Source organism: Schistocerca cancellata, chromosome 3 (assembly GCF_023864275.1).
Source record: "Schistocerca cancellata isolate TAMUIC-IGC-003103 chromosome 3, iqSchCanc2.1, whole genome shotgun sequence".
Taxonomy (NCBI): Eukaryota; Metazoa; Arthropoda; class Insecta; order Orthoptera; family Acrididae; genus Schistocerca; species Schistocerca cancellata.
In genome coordinates this window covers 298733482-298752964 of record NC_064628.1, presented here as the reverse complement: position 1 = coordinate 298752964, position 19483 = coordinate 298733482, and the positions used below count along the sequence as shown (strand labels likewise).

Below are 19483 nucleotides of genomic sequence, written 5' to 3'. Positions count from 1 at the left end.
CATGCCCACAGTGCATGCCAGTTAATTTTCTCTGAAGATGAAACGTGCTGCAGCAAAATTTGTTCTGTATGTGCTTTCTGATGATCAGGGAGCCAATTATTTGCACATTTGCTGGGAAGTGAAAGAGCAGTAAGAAATTGATCCAAATTTGGGCACAAAAGTCATCTCGAGTGACGAGTTGTTGTGTTATGTATACAACCCAAGAACTAAGCAACAATCCAGCCAGTGGAGACTTGAACTTCGTCACTAAGATGAAAGACAGTAAAGCAGATGAGATCTCGTATGAAGGCAATTTTCTTTTCTTTTTTTTTTTTTTTCTGCTGTGAACTTGTTTCTCAGGATACCTCTGAAAACCAACATTACTACCTTGAAGTGCTAAAACAATTATGTGAAGCAGTGAGGGAAAAACTATCTGCATTTTGGAAATCAGGAGATTTGCTTTTGCACCACAAAAATGCCTCTCCACACACAGCACTGAATATTTGACTGCTTTTGCTTACAAACTCAAATGACAATGATTTCTCACCCACTCTACTCACTGGACATGGTCCTCTCTAATTTTATACCTGAAAGGGAAGTATTTTTCAAGATTAGAGGAAGTGAAAAAAAATCAGTGGCAGCACTACACAGCATAATTTCAGAGGAGTTTAAAACCTGTTTTCATCAATAGAAAAATATTGGGACAAATGTATTATGCCCGATGGATACTGTTTTGAAGGTGTTTAAGTTTTTAAATTGTTCCATCAAATACATGATTTTTTTGTAAAGCAATTCTTGTTATTTTTGGGTCCCTCCTTGTATGAACACACATTTTAAAAATAATTCCAAATCAGGAAAAACACTTGGCCTCATATACAGATTAAATGCTAGGAAAGAGAGAGAGAAATGAATAATCTACGGTACAACCTTCGCCCACAATAATCAAGGAATCCACATAATTTTTTAAAATTGCTGCTGTAAAGAATATTGGGTAACTATTTCAGTTTTCAGAATGAGTTTATAAAATTACTTGCTATTAGTTGTGGATCATTTTCTTTGTTAGTCGCATTAACAATGTAATTGTCTACTGCATTTTCAACAACACATATGTAACTGTGTTGAAAACCTGTGTAAAAAAATAATGCAACAACCTTGCATGGTTCGAGCAGGCGTAAACAGTGCTCTAGCACGACATCAGATGGGGCACCATCAATGGAAGCTGATGCTAAATGTGACAGTTCCTCCACTACCCGTTTTTCAACTAGATTTACTAATCGTGGCAGGCATAGCCGATTTCCTAGTTCAAGCAGATCAAGGCATCTTGAAGGAGAAACTGGTGGCACATCATCTGTATACAAATACACAAGTAACTGATGAAATGTGTCTTCTCGCACTCCTGGGAACAGGATCTGTTGGCAGAACAGAAAAAGGTGCATTAAAAACTTGAAGACAAGAGACGGTCAACAAAGGGTACAGAATTCAGTCAAAAGTACAGTTACTAAATGTAATGGATATACACTTTATAATATACATATTTATAAAATCTGGATAAAACATTAAATTAAGTTAAAGAATGTACACGATGCATGAATGAGCCCTACATGCTTACAGCAGACTAGAAAATTGCCGATAGCAAACTCATTCATACATTCATGATGAATCGAAAGCTCATGGATGTGGAAATAAATTTTGAGTTGACGGGAAACAAGAAAACATGTCTACAGGTAGCAGATCCAACAGGAAAAGAATAAGTGAGTAGGTCTCTCAGAATCAAGAAAGATATGTAATAGGGTGTCACATATGAGATTCCATGTAAGTTAACAAAACTATAAGACAGTTGAGTGGCCACAGCTGATCAAATATTAATTCAGTTTGTTGCAAATAAGTAAGACATTTTATGCATTTAAATTCGTAGTTCAGAGATAGGTGCAAACAAAGGCAAATAAGACAGGTAAGTAATAACAATAAAATGTTAACCTGTTATTGATACAAAAAAGAAGAAACTAAATATATATATATGCCCATACAGAGAGAAACGAGAGAGTAATAAGCAGAAGTGGGGTTTAAAATGGATGTGGTGCTATCAGCAGGAATATATGTGAACCTATGGGCAAGGAATCATCTGTGTTTGTGTTGTAAAACATGTTCTTAAGAAAGTGCTATATATATCTCCATGCAAAAAAATGTATCCATCATATTTCTTACAAAGGCCCCTGAATTGCTGACATTAAGATAGAACATACTGGTGGTAAAATACATGGCATTTTAGTAACCAATTTTGTAGAACAGTGTTTCCAAAGGGAGCTTTAATATATCTTTGGATTATGCAACAGGATGCACAGTAGAGGTCTCGCGTATAATGTAAACTTACATTAAGAGATTACTTAGGTCAGATCTATCTCTCTACCCAAGCTGGTTGGAGGATCCTGCCCATAATGCTTCAAACATTCTCAATTGGGGACAGATCTGGAAATTTTGCAGGCTAAGGTAAGGTTCAGCAAGCACAAAGACAAGCAATAGAAACTCTTACCATGTATGTGCAGCACGCCTTCACTGGTTATCGTGTCACTGAAGACAATTCCACTTCAATCAATGAGATTCCAGGCTGAAGACACATCTGGAGACTCCCAGGACAGTGGTGGGATACCTACCTGACTATTGCCTGCCATATGGTCTCACAACCAGGAGTGATGATCAAGGGTGTCATTTCTTTTAATAGCTGGACCCCTTTGGTTGTCATTTATGACACTCTTGCAGCACAGCGGTACATTGATGATATTCTACTCCCTATTTTTTTGCCCTCCTTGGTGGCCCATTCTGGGCTTCTATTTCAGCATGATAGTGACTGCCTGAACATGGCAAGAATTTCTGCTGATTGTCTTTATTCTTGCCAAACCCTACCTTGGTCAGCAGGGTTGCCAGATCTCTCCCCAATTGAGAATGTTTGGAGCATTATGAGCAGGGCCCTCCAACCATCTCAGGATTTTAACAATCTAACATGCAAATAGGATAGAATTTGGCATGATATTCCTCAGTAGGTCATCCAACAACTGTATCGATCAATACCAAGCTGAACAACTGCTTGCATGATGGCCGGAGGTGGACCACCAAATTACTGACTTGCTCCATTTTTGGAGCTCTTTCTCTTGCATAAATCCTCCAATTTTTCTGAAATTGAAATCATGTGTTTGTCTCTACATGCACATCAAATGTACTGATTTCTGTCCTATCAGATAATTTCTTCATGATTTTTTTTTTTTTTTTTTTTTTTTTTTTTTGTCTTAGAATGTACATACTGTGAGGCTGCGGTTATTATTCCCAAGTATTTTAACAGATACCTGACCATGTGCATATATGAACCCCACACAGTTATGATTACTTTCTTTTACACAATGAATACTAAGTTAGGATTTATCCCAAAATATTATCCCTTACTACTTCAAAGAATGAGAGCATACAAAATATGTTAACTTACTGATTGTCATATCTTTAAAGTTGGCAATTACTCTTATGGGAAAAACAACTGAATCCAAAAGTTTCAGTACATCTACTATATAGTTTATCAATCTCAAGCTTGCATGAACATGCATATTCACAAACTTGAGAAGTTTTCTACTTTGTTTATTATTCCTTGTTGGTAAAGCACAGGAAATGGATGTGGACATTTTTGAACCCATATTTTAATGGCACTGAATATGATCAAAATAAGTTACCATAACCACTTTCACAAAAACATCATATTATACATTTATTTATTTTCAGTTGGTGCTTCCCTATGTAGCTTGACAACAATATCTGTATCAACTCTGGAGAGAGGGAAAAAAAAAAAAACTAATTTTGACTTAGATTCAGGTAAAAGGTGGACCATTAAAGTACAAAAAGAATGACAATGGATCTATTACCAGACCCTGAGGAAGACAAGCTGTCATTTCTTCACATGTAGATGATATGTTCCCCTGCAAATTACTTGAATGGTTATGTGTAAGTTTCTAATGCTGTTTCTAAAATACACATTAACTAAACTTGGCATATATCCCACAAAAACATATATATTGGAACATGACCTGTACAATCAAAATCCTTCAGTAAGTTGTGAAAGCTACCAAATGGTGAAATTTCAGCACTTTCTTAAACTTTGTATCACATGCTCAGTGAATTTATTGCCAGTATTTTGAAATCCTAACAGTGATTGGCTGAGTGCTCAAGTGTTTGCATTCTTGAATACATTAGCTTCTCAAATAATTTTCAAATTCATATTGTTATCTTTTGTGACAAATGTATATAAGGAACATTTTTTGGCAAATAGAATCTGCTACGATGTTTCTATCGATAAATCAATGATTTGTGGTGCTGGCCACCTTAACTGCCCCCAACATAATACAAAATTCACAATGGAAATTAAAATAGTAGAACAGCCGTATTCCCTCGATGTATTTATTAAGAGAAGTGTGGGTACACCCCTTAGCCATGATATGTATAGAAAATCTACAAATAATGTCCTCTATCTCCATGCCACAATAATTTGTCAGAGATTATGAGGACTCTGGTCATAGAGATCACCTGCTGTCAAACAAGGAAAGCTTCACTGAAGAACTACAATTCCTACAAACAATGTTCCAAAGGAAAGAGTAATCATATTGATAAGAGGAACATGTGTTGCAATTAAAACAATGTCATATTGACAAGAGGGACTTGTGATGCAGCTAAAGCCATGTCTGTGAAGAGAACAAGATAGCTCACTCCTTGTCCAGGTGGACATTGGTACGATAAATATGGTATAGAACTCCAAAAATCACGTAAATACCACATTACGTGATTATGTGGCATACTGCATGTGAAACAAACTGTCAGAATAGATGTGAAGAGGTGGAAAGAACATCACTGATGCACCTGACTTCTCAGTCAAGAAAGTTATCTTATACTGACCACTGGCTGGAATATTAACATTAAATAAAGAGCAAAAATAACACTATTCTGATACTGGGCTCTGCAGAAATTGAATGCCTGCTGAAGGAAATTGACCCAAGTGGCCTATAGAGCACATGATACCACTACAGCACTGCACTCGGATAGCAAGCATGCCACCTGCCTCAGCCCATGAATATACCAGCCAATTGTGTTCCTCTTAGCTGGTATAAATTTGGCCACCCAGCAAATAGTCAGTCAATTCTGTACTCACCACTGATCTTATCAGTTACTATCATCACTGTTCTATGGGCTATTCGATAACAACCCACTTAGCACTTGGCTTTTCTCACGGCTTGCATTTCAGATTTTGTCTCTCTTTGTTCTTAGCCTGCTCACATCATTGTGGAAAAATTTTGCTTTGCACCTCATTGTTGCAGTGGCTGCTTTGGGCTTGTCTAGGCTGTGCTTTGTCCACCATCAGTCAGTTGTGTTTAGCTCGACTACCACTTGGTATTGTGTCCTCCTCAGCAAGTGGCCCTTCCACCTTGATACTTCATCCATCTCTCTTCTCAGTTCTGCTGATATTCAGCTATTCGTGAAAACAGCAAGTATTATGGTTTAGGGTAAGAGTTTCTTGCATTCGGTAATTGAGGTGTCTGTTGAAATAACAGTTCCAAAAATTTTATAAACTAGGGTGGCATTCCAACATAAACAAGGTTTAGGTCCCCACACTCAGTCTCACTTGTCATAACATTCTCAAGAGCCTGAAAATAATGATACTATGAGCATTGCATAAAATAAGTGCATGGGTTAAAGAAAAATGTATATTAAAGGATGCAACAGAGAAAGGGAGTTAAATTTGGCTGTAAATAGGAGCAGACATCAACAATATATTAAAAAGATAAAGCCAACTGTGTGAAAAATATGGGAAGACAAGTAAAGAGTCTATTCTGTTCTACTCTATTGTAAATAGGTTGGCATCCAAGCAGCAAAGAGACCTATGACTACTGGTTAGAGAACCTGATGTAGTCAGCTAGGTCAGTCATTGAAATGTCGTGCACAAAATGGTATGTATTGGGTTTTCATTAACTAGTTCATTATTTCCATGTTCCATGAATTATAATTGTGATGTGGAATGAGCCAATTTATATTTATATTACAATTTTACAGTGAAAAGGAAAATGGCAGAATGCTTGATTGCCATTTATCTGATTGTCTTATACATAAGACTTGAGCTACCTGTAATTACTTGTGTTCTTATGTACAGTGATTTGTAATTAATTATGTTGAATCTTGGGTGTATGCTGCCCCCCTTCCCTCCCTCCACAGACACGACTAATGTCGAATGAAGATTCTTAATTATCCCAAACATCTACTGAAAAGTATGAGACTCTGTAAATCTTAACAGAATTCAGTGGAACAGCTGGAACTGTTATCTGGTCTACATGTCTGTCATTAGGAGAAAAAAAAGAGACATTCAACCATCCAGTAATATTATTTGTTTGTATACTGACCACTTTGGCACTACTTTCCCTGAAGTCCCCTGAAAACATTGCTTTCATCATATCACAACGAGCCATCAACATTGGACGATGGGCACTGTATGAGCCATCATCCAGTTGGAAAACAATGTCAGAGAACAATCCCTGGCCAAGACACAGATCTTCCAACCGACGGCGTACTTCCTGTACAAACAAAGAAAAAAAATGTTATTAATATGTTTAATGAAATATTAGAAATTTCCTAGTATTGACCATAACGGGCACCCCATGATAAATGTCCACACGTGAAAATTATTCCACCTGAATACTGCAGAAGTTTTTTATTTGTTGTAATGTACATGAACTAGATACTGAGAAACAAAATTTCTGAATTTCAGTCTGGGACCATGCAGTGACCTTACTATTTCTTTTAGGCTTCTGTAAGTGTTCACATGGCTGCTCAGCAGCTATGTCAGCTTGATGGATATATTACCAAACATAATATGTCACTACATCTGCATGATTCATTATCAACTAAGTAATAAGTGTTTAGTTATGTTGATCATTCCTTCTAATTTCTGTGACTACAGTAACTAAGCCTCATTCTGTCACATAAACCATGTGAGTGGTATAAATTTCTTTACTCTTTTTGCACTTTGACATCATTATGCCTGACCTTCATCCACAACTGTCCTTTAGGGGAAAGCAGACCCATTTCTCTAAACTTCACCTTTTGACAAGCACAAGAGGAATATAGACTTAAACAGTTATTATTTTGAGGTGTACTTATATTAACAATGTTGATACTGATGGTTAGCTTCGCCTTTTAAGCCTGCTGGTATTAAGTTCTTAGTTGATTTCACTTTTAAGTTGGGGCCTATTTTGTTAGATATATCTTATGTGAGTCATGAACATTAATTTACATTCTTCAGACAAAATTCACAAATATTACCTTCCGATATTGCTGTTTCACATCAGCATTCAGAAATTCTTCATGAGCTTGAATGTTGCTGACAAAACTGAGCAGTTCTGGTAATTCAAGGAATTCAGCTGCCTGTCTTATTTCCTGCACATAAATACATAGGAATAAATAGTTAATCAAGATTTCAGTTTTAATGTAGGTATCAGATAGTTGGCATATATGCATTGAAAGTTTAATGCTAGAGATAAATAAAATATGTGTAATATGAGACCCTGCACTTGTACTGACAAGGCAAAATTTTAATTTTCTATGTATTTAAAAGTTTCATTATAATAATTTATTAGCTGCTTTTTTAATTACCACTTGATTTTCAAAGTGACATTCAGCATTTCTCAGTGACCTCATGCAACAACAATGCATTTCTTATTATAATTTACAATTTTATGAGGGAAATGCAAGTCTATATGTGACCGCTAATCAAAATCTAAGCCCAAGCCATGCCTAAGATGCACACATTGCAAGCAGAATTGTCTATGCCACTAGATTAAAATAAAACTACCAACATATTAAAGACACAGGATGGAAAATATGTAGACTAGTTCTTTTACCATAATGGGATTCTTATGAAATTTTCCATCGTGTCAAGCTAAAAAAATAATCTAAATATACTGAAACTTCCTGGTGCATTAAAATTATGTAGTCTTGGGCTTGAACTTCATGCTTGCCTTTTGCAGGAAATGCTCCTAAGAAATGTGTTATCCAAGTGAATTTCATATTTCAGTCTATATTTCTGATTTGCTGACTTTTTCAAACTCCACACAGGCTTGTGTATACGTTACTGAACTACCACTCATAGGAGAAAGGACGTTTGCAGTAAATAACATGGAGACAGTCTATATGTAGTTCAGCACAAGATTTAATAAATTTTCATCCATCAGGAAGTTTCCTTACTGTACACATTCTGCTGTGGAGTGAAAGATTTCTACGAGAATAGGAATGCAATTTAATGAATTCATTGCCTGTATCTTGAAATAAACAAATCTCAGTGTGATATTTATTTCCGAGACAATACACACATGAGATAGAGTAGATTTTTACTAGTAAAAAACAGGTTCTTTTTTCCCAAAATCCATGAAACATGAGTTAAAAATTGGTTTTAAACATAGATCCCTAGAGCTGATTTAAAACTCTTCAGTCAAAACATCAAGGATGGTCATATGTAGAACAGTTCACTTAAAAATGGAGACTGTAGACTTTTTGACTTTAAATATAGCTTAAATCCATTCCAGAAAGTGCAAAACATGAAGTAGGACAAATAAAAACTGGGACACATGAAATATGTATTGATGCATAATCCACAATCCATCTCGCACAATCTGTATGAGGAGTGAAGCACAATTTGCGCATATGCACACGAATTAATTAACATCTAGAGAACCTTAGCTGAGTTATTGTGAACAAATTGAATGGTATTTCAAAGACTTGTGACAAATGCAGCAGAAATAAACTTGCAGCAAGGTTTATATTCTTAGCACTGAAGAAACTACTGCATGTTAACTCAGTGAACAATTTATTACAAATTACAGAATACAAAGCAAAAATGAAAAAAAAATTAAATGGGGAAATTAACCTATCCAAATGTATCCTTTTAGGGCACAAAGAACTCACTACACAGAAATTCAAATACGAAAATCCAACATAAACTTGAAAAAAAGTGTTGCACCTGTGAAGTGTATTTCACATTTAAAATGCATAACATACGACAGCCTAACTGAACAGAGTCTGAATCTGTAACTTAACAGTCACAATCCATCCTAAGGGAGCAGCATTCTTCTACCAAGCAGTGTTCAGGCAAAGCAGCAGCTGCTGGGAGCAAGTAGTGGGGCTCCAACTTAAATTGAAGCTAGTTTCCAGAAAGAACTAAAAACATCAGTAGTGTTTGTGGGCCTAACTGTTGCTTATAATACACTGTGGTTGGATGGACTAATGTTAAATCTAAAGCAAACTGTAACTTGCATAAGGCTAACAAAACTGATATTCAATGCACTGAAAAACCAGTATTTCTGAGTCTGCCTTCATGACAAAACAAGCAAGTCATATACAATGAATAACAGTCTACCACAAGTATCTGTGCTGGCCCCACTATTGTTCAACCTGTTATAAGTGACACACCATAAACTGTATCTGAGAAGTTCTGCTATGCAAATGATACTGCCATTTCATTCCAAAGCAAGCACCTAGAGAAGGGAGAAAATGTGCTCACACAAGACCTGAGACTACCTTGTGGTTATTACAGGAAATGGAGATTGTACCCTAACCTTACAAAAACTTAAGTAATAGCTTTCCATCTCAACAACAGCTTAGCAAATCAGCCACTAAAAGTCACCTTCCGCAACAAAATGGTTAAGAACAACCTTCCCCTTAAGAATCTTGGAATTCAGTGGATTGTTCATTATCATTCAAGACTCATCTCACATCACTTGCAGAAAAGTTAAAGAGCTAGAATAAAATTATCTGGAAACTAGCTGGAACTTCTTGGGGGGGGGGGGGGGGGGGGGCTCAGACTGACACCCTCTACACAGTGGCTTTGTCTCTTGCGTAACCTGTGGTTGAATAATGCACACCAGTATGGTACAAGTGTGTGCATGTCAGTAACACTGATGTTCATTGAATAATACCATGAGAACCACAATAGGCACTTTGCGATCAAGATCAACTCCTTTACCGTGGCTGCCTGCTCTCAGTAATGTTGCTTCCCCAAATCTGAGAGGACAAGCACAGTGAGATGTGAAGGGGAAAAGATCACCTGCCTGGGAAATTGTTCTCATTTCACCCAGCATGTGTCTGAAGTTAAGGAAACCATTGTGGACAGTTCCTAAGATCCAGGCGCTGAAGGCTGAAGATGTGTGAAACGAGACATGAAAAAAAACAACAGCAAACACTTTCATGGCCTCGAAGACCCCATAAGTGTATCAGATTTGCATCTGCCTAGAAGAACCTGGTGTCAGCTAAACAGGATCCAGAGTGAACATGGAAGAACTAAATCCTTTGTGTATAAATGGGGACTGTGTGACTGTGAAACTTCAGAGCAGACCACTGACTGCATTGCACAGGAATGTCCCACGAGATGTTTCAGTGGAAACTGGACGCATGTCATCAATGCCTCTTCAAAAAAAACAATGGAACAGATAGACTCCTTTGACATCACCCTGTAAGGTTAATCAAGGCTAGAGCTCTTGCATACTCATTTCATACTTCACTGTGTAAAAAACTGCTATGAATTGTATCTGTACACTTCATATGATAAATAATAATAACAGTAATAATAATAATAATAATAATAATAATAATCATTCTATTTTAAAAACTCATTGTGTGCTGAAGTGGACTGTCCCTATTCACTCAATGTCCAGCAGTTTCTGTTGTCTGTGTAGTGAAAACAGATTGCATTTCTACTATTAATCGACAGTATTCTCAATCATCCTAGAAGTGGGATAAGTAAAATGCTTTTCTTGTTAATGAAAACATGGTAGCCACAATGAACAAAATATGAGCTTGTGTGTGTGTGTGGGGGGGGGGGGGGGGGGGGGGGGGGGGGGTATTAACAACTGTCACTTGCAGCGCAGATGAAATTTAGATGAGCAGTACTGAAGATATTATCTCATTCCATAGGGCATATATTACATGGCTTTGAAGCAGATCTCCCTCTGAATCTATGCTGTCCTGTTACTTAAAAGTGGATATCAGAGGATACTTCCATTTGGAACTGCTTTTCATGAGACTACATATCTGTTAATTCAAATTTTTGACACTCTACAACAGCCTCTGGTAAACCAAACAATTCTTCATCTGTTCTCTCAGTCTTATTTATATGCATTCTTTATGTCCCTGTTAGTCCAACCTCTTACGTGCACCAGTACCATTATACCTTTGTATGTTCATGACATTATGTACATTTTAGGAACCTATAGCAATGCTTGTCAAAAAATAGTAAACCCAACCACAAATATTACAAGATATGTCCCAAACCTACTTTTGTTCTTAAATGTGGTTAAAACCTATTCACAACAGTCACCATTTCTGTAACTACCAATAAATAAATAAAAACTATTCTTAATACTATTGACATACACACACTTAGCATATTCAAATTAAAAACCTTTCTTGTTTCCAAATTCTATCACACACAGTTTTAATTTTATTATTATTATCCACTGTAAGCTCCTCATCTACTGTATGAAATGCATTATATTAGTTTTCTGTTATAGATCCTCATTTCACACACTTAAGTTTGTTAAAAAATCTTAGTTATGAATTTTAACTAACTTTCCGCGCCAAGCAATATGTGAATTATGAATTTCTTTTCTTTTTCTTGAGCATGTGCTTAGTTACAAGAAGTCTGCGACTGTAGGCTACAAATATTTTGAGACAGAGAGTGTTCCAGGGTGTTTGATATGTCTTTTCGTGCTCTTAGTGGCTCATATACATTTAACAAATCACTAGGAAAAGCATTGCAGCAAATGCTTTTTATTACATTATTTAGTGTCATATCTTTTCACAGATGTCCCAGTGCAATGAAAAGGAGCATTGTCAGACCAATACAAAGTAGGAAACATAAAACTGCAGATCAGTATCACTGATTCCCATGTTCACAATGATTCTTCTTCAACCAGTCATGCTATTGCAGATAATGTCTTTTTTTCCACTAAAACAATCTCATTGCAAAAACTTAACATGGATTTTGAAATAATCTCAGCACCAGTACAGCTGTCACAGAGTTTTTGCACAATGCTGTGGGCATATTTCTAGATTTTACGAAGACATATCATCTGGTCAATGATGTGCTGCTCCTACAGAAACTGAAAGTATGCAGTATCAGGTACAAATCTCTTGATCTCCTGTCAACTTACCAAAACCAAAAGAAAATGATGCACAGGTTTATATTATCAAAATGGGGTGAGAAAAATCAACATCCATGCTATGGACAAATTGTATTGCAAAGCATGCCATGAGGGTTAATACTGAGAGCAATTCCTTTTCTATTGTATATAAAAGATGTACAGTCTTTTAACTCCCATATAATTATGTATGCTGATGGCACATTCCTACTATTTTATGATGACAATGAGAAAGAGATAATACATGTTTCAACCCACGGGGCATGGGAAGTGACTAAATATTTTAGTAACCATGGCCTAAAAGACCCTAAGACAAAATCATAGTTACTGGAGTCCAAAGAAGGTAGTTTATGCCACACATGTATAGGATATATTTGTGGGACATTGTCTACAGATAATGAAGGCCCATGGTAGGCTGCAATACTGTTACTTTGCACTTCATTTTTTGGAGAACATGGAAATAGATGACATGAGGCCAGGTAAAATTCTTTGGATGGACAAGGCACATTTTACTCTGCATGATGCCATGAATGCATAGAAGTGTTACATATGTGGTTCTACTCTTCCACATTCTGTGCAGAAACATCCACTGCACCCAGCTTATGTGACTGTGTAGTTTGGTTTCACAAGCACCTTGATTCTCAGTCCATTTCTTTAAGGAGATGACACCTTGTGGTCCTATTGGTTGTACAATGACATTTACATGCCCTGTGCAACACACGATTCCAGGTTTGCAAGAATACAACTGTGTCCACACCACCAATTTCATGTAATATAGGGTGGTACCACATATCAATTTCCAGGTGAAAGATTTACTTCGAGAAACAACCGGTAATGACCGCACCGCCTGTGGGCGATTTGAAGATTTGTGGCCTTCCAGATCCTCTGACATAAATCCATATGGCTTCTGGTTGTGGTGATATCTGAAACACTGTGTCTATCAGGGATGCATCCGTAATCTTCCTGATCTGAAGGATAGCATATGATGACTTATCTCTCTGATTACACCAGATATGCTGCAACCAACTATCAACCATGCCGTGTTATGGATCCCTCATGTCATTCAGTCTTGAGACTATATTCAACACATGTTGCAATTTGTGACTATACCCTAATAAACATGCCAGATCATATGCTTGTCATTCCTCCCTCTTTCCTGCACCCACATTCTAACTGTTTACAGTGCCACATTTTCACATGGTGGTAGAAAGTGGAACTATTATTTTTTTCAGTATACTCAGTGAATGCACTGATTAATGAACATATTAGTTGACCCCAATATTATTGCACCTGAGAGTGAGGGAACTTCAGTCTGTTTATCTTGAGTTTTTATCATAGTATTTTGTGATGACATGCTGAAACACTTGATACCACATGCATAGTTGTCTTGAAATCATCCAGAGTGCAATGCGTTTTCCGTAGTTACCACTGTACTTGTTCACTGTAACATCACCACATGTATCCAATAATGACCAAAAGAGACCAAGTGCAATAATATCATGGCTGGGTAGTACCTACAATGTTTTAGCTTCCTTCAATGTACACAGCCTGTGTTGCAACACTGGGAACACCGTCAGTTTAATTATAACCATCTGGTACTTATTTAACCAGTTGTCCACAAAATTATGTAATAAAACTCTGAAAACAGTATACTATGGGGCAGTTTTCTCATTTATAAACTGTGGGACAGAACTGTGAGGTTGTGCTGCTGAAATGTGCTTGAATAGAATATTAGTGCTACAAAAGAGAGCTGATACAAGGGCTGGGGTACAGGGAGATCTGTCATGATGCTCTTATCCAAAATAATTATTTCACTGAATACTCCTCTTGTGTATAAAGATTTACCAGTTTTTTGCAATCATCAGGGTGAAATACTTAACAATACAAGAATTAAGCACAGTTATTAAACAGAATGAACAATATTAAAACTAACAGAGCACAGCCCATGTATCAGTGGCTTAATGTGGTACAATAAATTGCAGGAAACCCTAACAGCTAATACTGGAAATGCATTTACAGCAAAATTAAAATATTTTTTTGTAAATAAGTGCCTGAATTCAAACAAAGAATTGTAAAGCCTTCTAGTCCCTGCTCTAGGCTACAAAATCAAATTGAACCTGTCAGCAAAAACTGCAAGCTATTATAGAATGTAGACTTTTGTAAAGGATGAAAGAAGCAATAAGGTCAGCTGCAAAGTGAAATAACTTGTGTTGGACAACGATAATTGTTAAGTTAGAAGTACATACAAATATTTGCAAATAACCGAGGAACCTACTACCTTCCTATTCAGTCTGCTCTGTTAAAGCACTTATATTTATTTATTATATTATGGATTAATCTTTTCAAATAAATATGATACATAATATACCTTTTTATACAAATGCGATATTTATTATATGACATTTGAAGAAGTCGTCACTTGATGACTACACACAAAAAAACATAACCTGGAAATAATGAATGTTCATAGCCAATATCTCTGATGTTCTCCCACATGTCAAGTAAGTTGCTGATGTACATGCTCAATGTTCCTTGACAGTGAGATGTGAGACATAAATTACGAACTTCATGTACTGTTATCTATGTAATAACTTGTATAACAAATCCTATATCATTGTATGTTATGAAATACAAGGGCGCTAAATAAATTGAATTGAACTGAACTGAGTGCAAGCATTTGGTTTTCAGTCTTGTTTATGTGCCTATTGACCATTCAACATCTCAACTACAGCGAGCTGTTATCTTTACTCCTCCCAATATTTATGTTGCAATTAGTCATTCAGACATAGGTACAATGGATTTATGAACTGCCAACCATGGATTTGTATTTCATATTTTTTGGTTTGGATTTTGTTAAGTCATTAGAAAATATGATCTTTCATGGTTTAGCACCTGCAACCACATTGTGAAAACTTAGGAACAGATATTCTAATACCAAGTACTTTCTCTCAGTATTTGTCAGCAGCTGATGAGTATAAAAGATGAATAAACCTTAATTCAACCAGACAGACTGGCACATAGGTCAAGGTAAATAGCATTTTGTTTAATGCAGTAGGATTTATTTAGAATTACATGTGAAATGCATGTTTATTTGATTCCTTGATAATTTAATAAATTTTGTAAGTGTACCATCAGAAGTCTTAACTAATTAAACATGGCCACAGGGCTTTGGTATTTCTGTTTTAGTAAGGTATTTTCATCCACCCTCAAACCAATACAAAAAAAAAATAATAAATGAAGGAATAAGCACTGAGCATGTGGAGAGATTAATAAATGGCAGTGACTTTATCCATTCATGTGAATTATTAGTGATGCCATACAGTGGTTTAATTCTATTTTTTAAATATTTCAGTACAGACTAGCATCAGGGAACACAGTATTTAGCTATTATATCACTCATACCATTTTCATATGAGTGCAGAATGAAACATCTATGCCAATCTGTTGACTATAGAATATAGTTTCCTATCTTGGCAGCAAAAATGTTTGAAAGTCATTATAAAAAAAAATCATATTGAATCTTAGGTCATTATAATTAAGAATGAACAAGTAAAAATTTTTTCTTAACATACTAATAAAAGTAGTTTATAAATGTATACTGTAAGGTACTTCATACATGTTTTTGTCAAATTTTAGAGCAATGTACAAAATGTTGTGTACAAACAGAAAATAATTGTGTAGGAACCTACAAAAATATTAAAATTTAACAGTTTTCTCTATTATGGCATGCCACATAACTGCTACACATGGCAAAACAACAATTAGCAATACTATCATCTTTGCATATTAAAAATTAACAGAGCTGACTAAGTACAGTAAAAAGCATAAAGGGAAAACACATAAATTAAATTACTATATACAATATACAACAATTCTGGACAGTGTAGAAATAAAAACTACATCAGAAATAGTATATCTGGATGGTTTCTGGGTTTTCTGCTATAAAGCCATGTAAATTTTGGCAACCAACTATTCTGCCATCATTATCTAACCAAATGGAACTCAATATATGTTTGACAATCCTCTATACATTTTTGGAGAGTATATGGAAATGACTGCTTAGTTAGCTGGTATGAGCAGGGCCAATGCGTTTTTACACTCTTTGATACATCTCAGAAATGCAAAATATGCCTAAAAATCAATGTTATCTTGGGATAAAATGTAATGCAACAAGTAGGTACATATTAAAAAACTCAGTCTACCCAAAAAAAAGTCTTAGCTTACCAATGACCATTCTGTCTAAGAGGCGTAGGGAAACGATACTTTCCTGTCCTGGTCAGTAACATCAGTGCAGCCATATACAACTGCCAACACACTTAAGGACACTATTTGGTATTTATAGGGAATTATGAGGAAGATTTACAAAATTCTCAATAGACTTTATTGATCATTTAAAGTAGTTTCCCTTTAGTGACATTGGTTCCAAGGGATTTTAAGGAAAAGGAAGATTAGGACCTTTATATCCTATCAACAGTAAAAAATAGGTAAAGCTGTCATCAACAAAGTCGGTTTGAACACTACAGTATTTCACTAATAGTGGTCCAATTACAGATGGTATGTCTTTGCCTTCTTCCAACCTCTGAACTGATCTATCAACCTGCTTTAGATGTACCTACAGTTTAACATGGATTCCAAACAACAATGAAACTCAGAATTCTTCACATTAACAACATTCTCAAAGATGAAGGAAGTAAAAAGTGACACATAAAAATGCTACACTCTCAGGGATTAAACCCAAGACCTTTGGATCCATAATCTGGCACTGAGCCACCAAGCCACACTGACAAAGCCATTAGAGATCAAACTGGTGAAGGATGGGGAACGAAATAGGCCACATTCTTTCCAAAGGAACCAGCCTGGTATCTGCCTTGAGCAATTTATGGAAACAGGATAAAACATAAATCCAGATGGCTGTACAGGAATCTGAACAATTTTCCTCCTAAATGTGAGTCCAGTGTCTCATTACTGTGCCACCTCATTTGGTATAGGGAGTTTTAATGCAGTCTCAATATTCATGTGAACTCTATTAAATGAGTTGGCATAAACAGTCACTGAAAAATTGACAGCTGTATGGTGGACTACTTCATACTTTAATTGACTTAGAAACACACTTCCTGTTCAGTGGGGTGTACTAGAAACACATGCTGTCAACAAAAGAAGACCTGTCTCTTTGGTTGTCAGTAATCTCTTTGTAGTGTACTCTGAAGAGAATGCTGCATTATTAACAGTACTGCAGCCAATTTTGTTTTTAAAATGTGTCTGAGATAAATTCATAGTATAGAGACAACTTATGCTACAGATTTCCCTCTGTTGTCTGGACTCTCTCAATTAAAGTAATACTTTTACTGTGGACATGGAAAAGCACCATCAGTTATTTTTCCTGGACACCAAAGAGGAAAAAACTAGTACAAACTGACATACAACAATAGTATTTGTATGCATCCAGTTCTTACCACCAATATGGATGCAATGGCTTACTGAGGTGCCTATTTACAGTGCACAAGCCAACAGAAGAAGTTCAGCATCAAATTATCCCAGCTGAGAACAGTTTTCTCCAGAAATAACCAAGTAAGAATGGCTACACAAAGTATCAAGTTCAACATATTTCATAAGAGAGTGAGTACAGAATAAGAAGGAACTGAATGAGTAGAAGAAGACAAAATTTATTGCATACTTATCCTGTGCTGTCAACATATCAGCAAACATATGTATCATACAAATGTATCTTCTGTCCTTCAACCAAGATCTGTGCCTTGCTCCAACAAATCAAAAATGATTTGGGCTTTTACAGACCAGATGCTTATCACATCCATAATCAATATGATATGACATAATTCAGCCTGCATAATCAAATAGCAGTACAAGAAACAACGTGATAAGTGGCTTCTTCAGCTCAGCAAGCTCATCATTCCAGAACATCATACGCTTTTGGGCATGCCATTGACTATGACACAGTGAAACTGTCACCCAAGCAAAAACTAACTAAAAGTCTGCTTACATTATGAAAGAGTTTTTGTGAAATTTCATCGTGAAATATTTATTAGATTAGGATAATGATTTCAGCTGATCAGATAGAAACTTTTCTTACCTTTTCTTTAAAGTCAACAGCCACTACTAATGCTTTGAAATGGAGATCTTGCTATCATGATATAATAATACCATTACTTTTTGTTTTATTTTCATTGATCGATATTGTGAAGATCCAGGACACATGTGCCTTCTTTCTTTCTTTCTCTTTCTCTCTCACACTCTTTTTCTTTTTCAGTTCACACACACACACACACACACACACACACACACACACACACACACACACACACACATGCTAAAGTATTCTTTGTATTCTGTAATATCATCTGGCAGAACAACCAGAAACCACCCTGTTATTGATATTTAGTATGCCAAGAATGCTTGACATCACATAAAACAGTTTAGCTGCAAGGACAATAGAAGTGATTGCTGCAAAAACAACAATAAACACAAGCAAGATAAGATGCTTATTGCTACCCACATTTCATCACAAAACAAACATTTAATACTGCTACAGTAATAACAAGGTGAGATGATTTACCAACAAGAGTCCTAGTGGCACAGTCTGAAACACAAGAGCCACAGGATACAGTGCAAGGATACAGATGAGAGAGAGAGAAGATAGGCAGGGGAGTTAAATGTAGCATCTTTTAGTACATTGATGATAGGATAGATGCAGCAAGCAAAAGAAAGTTATTTTATCTATATATGCTAATCACTCGCAAACTTCACCAACTGCATGGCTACATTGTGCAGATGTACATGTTTGTTATAAAGTTTATATTTTCATGATGCAACACATAGCAGTCAACAAACAGAACAATCATAATTTTAGCAATGTATATATATTTTCGTCACTGTTTCTTCCCTTCAGAATGGAGAAATTTTAACAGCTTTGGGTATTTAGACAAAACATCCACATGTTCAGTCTATTTATAAGGAAAGCATAATATTTAATATTTTTGTTATTAGTACTGCCATTTTACTGGTGTTATTAATATTATTATTGTTACTATTGTTGTTGTTGTTGTTGCTGCTGCTGCTAGTAAGGAATAAAAGGTTTCATTCAAATTTATATGATTGCTCAGTTACTATACCATCATCATAAAAAGAAATATTTTTATGAAATGTGACACTTTTTTGTTTCCTTGACCTTCTTCCATCACCTTAACTGTTTTCATGATATAGCAACAAATAAGGCAACGGCCCAGAAAATTGAGATTTTAATGTTTTCCATATACTGTGTGAGGTGAAATAAATCATAA

At 35.9% G+C, this 19483-nt stretch overlaps 1 protein-coding gene across 1 annotated transcript in view; it reads right to left on the bottom strand.

The window, feature by feature from the left end:
- Positions 1-19483, bottom strand: part of LOC126174999 (rho-related BTB domain-containing protein 1) — a 527665-nt gene that overhangs the window by 16219 nt on the left and 491963 nt on the right. The window contains exons 11-13 of the mRNA XM_049921485.1: positions 7321-7434; positions 6402-6572; positions 1131-1388 (exon numbers count right to left, since the gene is read on the bottom strand). Coding sequence (XP_049777442.1) covers positions 1131-1388; positions 6402-6572; positions 7321-7434 — 543 coding nt within the window. The remainder of the gene's footprint in view (positions 1-1130; positions 1389-6401; positions 6573-7320; positions 7435-19483) is intronic.